The sequence below is a fragment of the Lissotriton helveticus genome, chromosome 8, assembly GCF_964261635.1.
Source record: "Lissotriton helveticus chromosome 8, aLisHel1.1, whole genome shotgun sequence".
NCBI lineage: Eukaryota > Metazoa > Chordata > Amphibia > Caudata > Salamandridae > Lissotriton > Lissotriton helveticus.
Genome location: NC_136069.1, coordinates 344,041,912 through 344,051,256, shown reverse-complemented (window position 1 = coordinate 344,051,256; position 9,345 = coordinate 344,041,912). Strand labels below are relative to the sequence as shown.

General features: G+C 47.9%; 1 protein-coding gene across 2 annotated transcripts in view; it reads right to left on the bottom strand.

Annotated features, from left to right (window-relative positions):
• PAN3 (poly(A) specific ribonuclease subunit PAN3) overlaps positions 1-9,345 on the bottom strand; it is a 1,108,727-nt gene that overhangs the window by 396,787 nt on the left and 702,595 nt on the right. For both annotated transcript variants that reach the window (XM_078657124.1, XM_078657125.1), the window contains exon 16: positions 1,451-1,590. In XM_078657124.1, coding sequence (XP_078513250.1) covers positions 1,451-1,590 — 140 coding nt within the window. The remainder of the gene's footprint in view (positions 1-1,450; positions 1,591-9,345) is intronic.

The following is a 9,345-nucleotide window of genomic DNA, read 5'->3' as shown; positions in this document are numbered from 1 at the left end:
AAATGCAATAGGTCTCGCATTTGCGAGAGATTAAGCTATAGGCATTGTAAATGACAACCCCATTTATTTATATGCTTTAAAAAATGCCAATAGCTCTAACTTTAACAAGGACGAGACCATTGCATTGTAAATGCTTGTTTTTAAAGAACGTGACTGAGGTGGGGAAGCAACGGTTTTGAAGGAGAATACAACATTTGGGGGAAGCAAATAATAGTGATGGGGTGAGGGAGTAACAGGGAAGGCAGCAGACGAACATAGGGACGGGAGGCAGTATTTAAGGAGGGAAGCAGCAATCAAGGGATATAGCAAAACGGAGTGTGTAGTAGGTTCCAGTGGAGGAACACAAGGAGGAGAGCTGGAAAGCATGTACAAGAAAATGAGTTCCATGGAGACGGATGCTTGAGCATGCAAGTATGGGATGCAGATTTAATTTATTGTGTATCGGACACCAGCACTAAAATGTGTTAGTCTAACCCCTGGTGCCTGGTACTTGGCAGGGTTGGAGCAGGAGATGGGAGAAAGGAGCTACAAGGCCTAGTAAAGACCATTACAACTATGTGGCTCTGGAAGAGGAGGGCTTCTGCTTTGAGGTCAGAGCCACAGAAAGGACAGCACTTACTCGGAGAAAGTGAGTGAGCATAGCTAAAGTGCAAGGAGCAGAAAGAAGCTCAGGGACAGGCAGGCTAATCGTTTTCAAAACATACTTGTCCACCCACTGTCAGGACACCTAATCAAGGTTCTGTAATGGATGGAGCTAGCCATCCTCCCGACTCAACCTTTTCTCATATTGTCACAAACTCAAGTCGAGTCAGCAAACTCATTTGACACCACTCCGGTGGGTGATGAGAAACGCTGGAACCAGAGTCAAGACGGCAACAATGGCCTTCTTCAGGCAGGAATGAGGCAACTTTCAAAAGTCAGACCAAACTGTGGAGGAGGGCAGCACAATGCTGTGCCGTGTCTAACTCCAACAAATGAACAGTGGATGGCACTGCTTTAGGCCAAGACAAGGGTCCAGGGAGTGTAAAAGAAATGTTACACAGCATTAGTCAACAGCACATATGTATTCAGTAAAAAGTGCAGTAAAGTAATGCACACTAATGGGCTTTCGTAAAGCCGGGAGCAGCCCCAACACCCACATAAGAGTATCACTAATCTAAGAAGGCACATAACTTGCCATATGTACATACTACAATTATTAAAATATAAACGGACCCAGGTCTATACCTACCATAAGCAAAGCATACTAATGGGCTTTCATAAGGAAGGGTGCAGCCCTAACATCCACATAGAGTATCACTGACAACCATAACTTACCAAACATATTACACACAAACAAACTTATGTACAATTCAAATAGCATGAACAATTTCAATTATTCAAATCTCAATGGAACCAGGCCTATATTGCACCATCATGTATTACTGTCATATAGTTAAATTGAACTTACACAATTAAATTCTTCAGGTCCGATGAATAGTTGATCGTCACCAATTCCATGGCTTTCTGTAAACTTTCTCGTTGAATTCCAGCCAAAGAGTTACAAGCCAAAGCCAACACAACCTTTCCCAATGAGATCAGATCTGCTTGCTATAGGGAAATATAAAAAAAAATATTGAATTTGCATGCCACCATAAGAAATTATAATTGATTATCTGCTCTTAAGGATAATGGAGTACCAGTCTAACAATATTATTATCTTGAACTTTAGTACCTTAATAGAAATCGAGGGCCTACTTGTTGGGGGTTTTAATTCAATGGGGAAAGTCCTTCTATCTTTATTTATATTCTAAAGCAAGAAGTATTTGTAAAAACCTATACCTCACACAGATAAGCAAATACCCTTTATTTAGAAAAGTCTGATAGAGCGTCACCAACATTTTATTTTCTTGTGACAAGAACATGGTAAACAAATCGTTCAGAACAGAGAGGAGTTAGAACTGAGAATTTATTAATCTGTAATTCTTCATTGTAAAAGTCTTCCTGAATACATCAGAATTAGTTAATTTTTCATGCATGTTAAAAGTAGCACAAGAGTACGAGCAATAATCCAGAATTCACAGAAAGTACTCTAAAGGCATTGAACTGCAAATAATTGCATGAAGAAATTCCCACACACACTATTGAACTGAGAAGCTACTACAAATAAATGATTTACAGCAGTAAAAATAAGCTAAATAAAAAGTTAACAATACTGAAGTAACAAGTAAGGGAAGCAAAAGGGTTACTCAGTGGTAAGACTGAGGTTCTACTGGTCAGAGGTCAATGCAGATTTATTTTTAAAACTCAACTAGAGACAATAAGATGGGGTGGCAACAGTGGTAATGGTGGTAGTTGCAGTAGTGATAGAGATAAAAGCTATGATCACGATGACGAAGTAGGTGACAGATGGCAGAGATGCAGGTGATAGTTGTGGTACTAATAGTTTCAGTGTTGGTGATAATGGTAGTAATGATGGTAGTAGCAGCTGTAATAGTCAATCAATCAATCAGTTGATTTGTAAACCGCGCTACTTACCCGCAAGAGTTTAGAGGCGCTGGGGGGTGGGGGTACGAGGGGTGCGGGAGGGGGGGGGCGAGGGGGGGAGATGCTGCTACTGGTCGAAAAGCCAGTTCTTGAGTTGTCTCCTGAAGGTCAGTAGGTATTCGGTTTGTCATAGCTAGAGGGGGAGGGTGTTCCATGTCTTGGCGGCGCGGTGGGAGAAGGATCTGCCTCCGAAGGTGGTTCTAGGGATGCGCTGGACTGTTGCCAGGGCGTGGTCAGCGGAGCAGAGTATCCTGTTGGGTACGTAGAAGGAGAGTCGGCTGTTGAGGTAGGCTTGGCAGGTTTTGTGGAGTGCCTTGTGTGCGTGGATCAGGAGTTTGAAGGAGATCCTTCTGTCGACGGGGAGCCAGTGTAGGTTCCCCAGGTGGGGGGTGAAGTGGTCGCGGCGCAGGACGTCAAAAATCAGGCATGCGGAGGCGTTCTGGATTCTTTGTAGTCTGTTGATGAGCTTGGACGAGGCTCCGGCGCAGAGGGTGTTTCCGTAGTCGAATCTGCTACTGACTAGGGCCTGGGTGACTGTTTTCCTCGTGTTTGTCGGGATCCATCTGTAGATCTTGTGGAGCATGCGGAGGGTGTTGAAGCAGGTGGAGGAGACAGCGTTGACTTGTTTGGTCATGGTGAGTTTCGAGTCGAGGATGACTCCCAGGTTGCGTGCGTGGTCGGTAGGGGCCGGGGGGTCAGCAGTGATGCTGGCCACCAGGTGTCGTCCCATGCTGAGGGGTTGGGCCCGAGGATGAGGATCACCGTCTTGTCTAAGTTCAGCTTAAGTCGGCTTTCCTTCATCCACTCGGCGACGGTCTTCATTCCCTGGTGGAGGTGGGATTTGGCGGGGAGAGGGTCCTTGGTGAGGGAGAGGATCAGTTGCGTGTTGTCGGGTTAGGAGATTATGTTGAGGTCGTGCTGTCGGGTGATGCGTGCTAGTGGTGCCATGTAAACGTTGAACAGCGTGGGGCTGAGGGAGGATCCCTGTGGGACGCTGCAGATGATCTCGGAGGCCTCAGACCGGAACGGGGGGAAGTGGACTCTGAGTTCTGCCAGAGAGGAAGGTGGTGGTCCAGTCCAAGGCCTTCTTCCGGATCCCTGCGTCTTGGAGGCGCGTACGTAGTGTGTGGTGGCCGACGGTGTCGAAGGCGGCGGAGAGATCTAGGGAGGATGAGGGCCGCCGTCTCGCCGTTGTCTAGAAGGATCCTGATGTCGTCTGTGGCAACGATGAGGGTGGTTTTGGTGTTGTGGTTGCTGCAGAATCCTGATTGGGAGGGGTCCAGGATGTTGTTGTCTTTGAGGTGACAGGTGAGCTGGATGTTGACTATCTTCTCGATGACCTTTGCTTTGAACGGAAGCAGGGAGATGGGTCGGAAGTTCTTGAGGTCGCTCGGGTCTGCCTTGGGTTTCTTCAGTAGGGCGTTGATCTCTGCGTACTTCCAGTTCTCAGTGAAGGTAGCGGTCACAAGGAAGAGGTTGATGATGTTGCGCAGGTGGGGTGCAATGGAGTTGCTGGCTTTGTTGAAGATGTGGTGTGGGAGAGGGTCGGACGGGGATCCAGAGTGGATTGTGCCCATGATCTTTGTGTCCTCGGTGCTCATGTTGGCCCAGTTTGTCAGGGAGTCTTGGACGTTGGGTCCGGTGTGGCGTGGCGCTTAGGGGTTGTCCGGGATTTGAAACTGTCATGGATGTTGGTGATTTTTCGGTGAAAGAAGGTGGCGAGGGAGTCGCACAGGGCTTACGATGGCAGGATGTCGTAGGCGCTGGAGCTGGGGTTGGAGAGTTCCTTCACAATGTTGAAGAGCTCCTTGCTGTTGTGTGCGTTGTTGTCAAGGCGGTCTGTGAAGAAAAGTCCTTTTGGCGGTCCTGATGAGGTGGTGGTGGTTGCGGATGGCGTGTTTGTGGTCAGCGCGGCTGCTCGGCGTCTTGTCGCTATGCCATATGTTCTCCAATTTCCGGCAGTTGCGCTTTGAGACGAGGAGTTCCGGGGTGAACCAGCTGGCTCTTTTGCTGGTGTCTCTGTTGGTGGGTTTTTTCAGCGGGGCTATGGTGTTGGTGCAGTCGTTCATCCAGCGTTCGAGGGTGAGTGCACCATTATCGGGGTTGGTGGGATTGGTCGGAGGGTTGAGTGTGAGGCTTGTCTGTAGTTGAGGCTCAGTGACTTTGCCCCAGCGACGGCGGGGGATCTGTAGGATGATAATTAGTGTTGTGATGACAGTAATGGTAGTCATGTTTTGGGGATAATAGTGCAGACAGTTATGTATTGGTGATAACAGTGCACGCAGACGTAGTGGTGATAACAGTGCAGGCAGACATGTAGTGGTGAAAACAATGCAGACAGTGATGCAGTGGTGATAACAGTGCTGGTAGTAAAGCAGTGATTATAATGGGGTTCATAGCAGCTAGGCACTACACAAATGAGATCTCAAACAGTTATGCACTGAAACTTAATAAACATTATTATGCATGGGGGCCCTATCTGCTAAGCATATCGACAAATGTGCTCAGTTTGAAATAAAAATGAGAGGCCCAGCAAGCATGTCTAAGGAGCTCGAAGAAGAGAGAGTGGAAGCAGTAACCCCACTGTGAGCCATAGTGAAGTGCTCACAAGGAGGGAAGGGCGGAAAAGAAACTCTTCACAACCCAAATATAAAAAAAGGAATTGAGCAGGAGATCTCAATACAAAGGATTGGTGAGCATTCAAGGAGAAAAGCGATATTTTCAACAGCAATAGTACTGTTGAGTGATGCAGCATGTTTAAACGACACAAGAACACTTACTTGTTAGTTCACATTTAATTTAGCAGAAAGCCTTCATACATAGTATTTATCACTTTACTAGAGGAAGATAACTCCTCCCAAATCACTGCTACCAACTTTTCCTTTCACAAGCCTTTTTCCAACCATCTTTTTTTTATCCACTTCATCACCTACCCTGTTGTACAGAACCTCCCGTGTTGCCTCAGAGAAGCAACTTCACGGTAGCCAAAACTATGAGGAATCCTTCAGAAACTGGCAATCTGGCCAGTAATTTATCTCAGTCTTTTAGAAATTCCAAACCACCACTATTACTCCTGGACTTTCCGAAATCGCTTTTCTACTTGGTCTACTCATGAACGATTATGGATTTAATTCAGAGTTAATATGGGTGGATAAATTGCCTCAACATGTAAGTCACAATTAAAGTCTATTCTCTAGTCCAAACTCAAACAGAATAATCTGCTTTATTTGCACTGTATTTAGAAATATCACAGTTGACTAGCACTTCAATTATAGTATTAAAGAACTAGAACTCAGGAGTCTACTTTGTTTCACTTAAGCCAAATAGCACTGCTTAGCAGCACAAAAGCCTTGACTGGGTTACCTTGAGAACAATGTTTATACAGATTATGTGCCTTGGGCATTCAATCGTCTGCTCATAAACTGTTTGAGTGTACCAAAATAGAATCGGAAAGAAGCAATGTTCCTTGCTAAGTGTATGGAGCAAGATAATAAAGAATCAAATCTGACTGAGATATTGTACATATATTATGAAAACATTAATACCTATTTGTAAAACAGTTTTTTAAGAAGCATTTACTTTAAACTGCGCATACAGATATTATGAACCACTTAACATGCTTTTATATTTTTTATTTTGTAATTGATATTTAGTTTTTTTATATTACATTCATTTAAATATTTTAATTATATTTGGAATTGTAAAGATACATGGTAAGGTGGAAAAAACAATCGTTAAGACACTGCACTAAAAGCTTCATATAGGCCCAAAGATTCCAAGAGCATTTCTTATCTAGAGATTACTTCAAAATAAGTCCATAGGTCTGTTCTATAGTATGGAGAACTAATGTACGAGTTACTTACCTTCGGTAACGATGTATCTGGTAGAGACGATTCTAGCCGCAGATTCCTTAACGTAGAATTATCCCCAGGCGTGAGACTGGATCTGGAAATGTATTGCCGAGCATACCTGCGCGCCGGGGGGAACGGCATCACGCGACTCCGCCCAGGCTTCTTCTGCGCACGTGACATCAGCGAGGTCACATAAGTCCCACCCCGGCGCTCCTACGTCAGTTTTCTTCTGAGAACTTTTCAGTGCCACAACACGGAGCCTCAGACAAAACTGTGGGTGTATGGGAACAGTGTGCGACAGAGCAGAAAAATTGGAAAACAATGGGGACAAACAACACCATAAGAAGCAGTGACAACACTGCAGCAGCCAAAGGAAGGAAAAAAGAAGAAAGAACAGAGCACAGCCCTGCCAGGATGTAGACAGCCCCCTCTGGAGACAAGGAACACATGCAAAAATGTCACGACAACATACAGCAGGACTACAACCCCAACCAGGAACAACAAAGGGGAACTGGTCAAGACAAAGAGGAACGACAAATCTCCAGGGGAATCCCAACACAGAGTGTAACAACGCCCCCCAAAGGAACAGGGGCAAAGGCACGGTGAGATGATTCCAACCCAGAGGGTAGCAGAGGGACCAGAACCCTTAGCAACCAAGGGGAGAGGGAGGGGAGAGAAGAAAGTGAAGGCAAGCCCCTAACCAGAGCAGAGGGGCACAGGAGAACATATAAATCCATCCTCCAAAGAGTCAATGAGAAGGAAGGAACAAGAACGCACTCACAGAAGATATAGCCACCCACCGGAAGGCGAGTGCAGAAGACCAAGCCAAGGCCCTCGCAGAACAGGGAGGAACGGCGGGCCGTGATGGAATCTGCGGCTAGAATAATTTCTGCCAGATACATCGTTGCCAAAGGTAAGTAACTCGTACATCTGATAGAGACTACTAGCGCAGATTCCTTAATGTAGAATAGATACCCTAGCCATACCCACGGGGAAGGAGGGTCTGCGAAAGGGCCCCACCGGCCTGGACATAACAGAGGGTCCCACAGGGGACCAGTCCAACGGACGAGGAGACTCGACCCTGCAGGCAAGGAGAACCCCCACAGCAGAACGACATCGATCCCACGGGGGCGTGGGAAGAAGAAAAGGAGAAAAGAGTAAGCCCATTCACACTCAACAGAGAAGGCAAGGGGAGGCCGAAGCACCCCACGTCCTTACAGGGCAACAGAACCTCCATCCAAGGCAAAGGCATGGAAGAGGAAGAAGATCAACCCAGAGGCTCCAAGGAGACAGGGGAAAAAGAAGGAAGAGCCCGGGGCACCCAGGAAGACTGACAGGCTGTGCTTGAAAGAGGGCGGAACACAAGAACCATCCCAGCCCCCAGGACATCGAATATGAAGGCGAAAAAGGCCCGGACACACCCCAGAGAAGGGCATGCACACATGAACCAAAAGGAAGCAGAACCAGAGTCACGACGCCAGGCTGCAGACAGCAGGTCAGATCTGGTGAACAGCGCAGCAACCTCGGAGAAGGACACCCCGGGATGCCACCATGGCAGCCCAAGTCAGCAACAAGGAAATTGCACCTCCAATGTACATAAACACCACGGAGAGCAGAGGCCCGAAGGCGACCACAACTCCCCAGCACATAATGAGCTATATAACAGCTACCATTACTCCACATAGGGTATGTTAGTCCCAAACATGGGATCACTCTTAGGAAGAAACTTCAGCAGCAGAAGACAATAGAAAGAGCTGCGGGGGGAACAAAACCACAGAAGGCTTGTCAAGCAGCCAAGAGAAGAACAGGAGGCCTAGTCTCAGGGCCAACCATGTGTGAATAACCTACAACAAAACACACAATCAAGAAGGGCCGGCCAGCAGCCAACAGAGCCACAGTCCGAACAAAGAGGACTCTCAGGCACATGAAGCACACAGCTGGGGCGACCCGAACCAATAAAAGAACAGCTCACAAAAACCAGACCAACCCACAGGTCATGGAGGAGGAGGAGGCCGAAGCCCCGCCAAGAACCTCCGGATGGCCGAGTCTGCCGGAGCATGGAACAAAAGGGTGTCATCAAAGGGAAGATCCACCAGCCGTTCCCGCACATTTTCCGGGAACACACTGTCCCGAAGCCAAGCATGGCGACGAAGGGCAACCGAAGAAGCCATGGCACGACCAAGCACCTCCGAGATGTCCAGAGCGGAGTGAAGAATGAACACCGCCAGCTCCCGGCCATCTAATACATGGTGCCGCAAGTAAACACCAGCACCCTCCTGAGAAGCTGCAGATCCAAGGGACTCCGCCGAGTCCCACAAGCAAGATGTGGCCCTAGCCAACACACAAAGTGTTAAGGGCCCGCAGAGCCGCACTGGTCGAAGCAAACATATTGCAGCCCCAAGAGTCCAGCCGTACAAAAGGGGGTGGTGATGGACGGAGCATCTGAACCAATCAAACACTCACACCCAGTCAAAAGATCTGGGTTTAATCCATCACCGTTCTTTAGCCCACTCTGCCACCCCAGCAAATCAGTCTGACCCAGTGCCTCATGGGAACAGTCCAGCCCGAACTGCCAAGCCATGCCTTCCCTGGACCGGAAACAAGCTTCCGAGGACCGGTTTCTGGCATTACAGCCGTCTTCAGCCCGGCTTGCTTGAATCCAGTGGCAAAGTGAGCAAGGGACTCATGTCGGAGCATACCCTGCCACACTTATGGCGGCCAAAGCGGTACAAAAGGGGGTGGTGATGGACGGAGCATCTGAAGGGGGTACCGCTTTGGCCACCATAAGTGTGGCAGGGTATACTCAGACGGGAGTCCCTTGCTCACTTTGCCACTGGATTCAAGCAAGCCGGGCTGAAGACGGCTGTAATGCCAGAAACTGGTACTCGGAAGCTTGTTTCCAGTCCAGGGAAGGCATGGCTTGGCAGTTCGGGCTGGACTGTTCCCATGAGGCACAGGGTCAGACTGA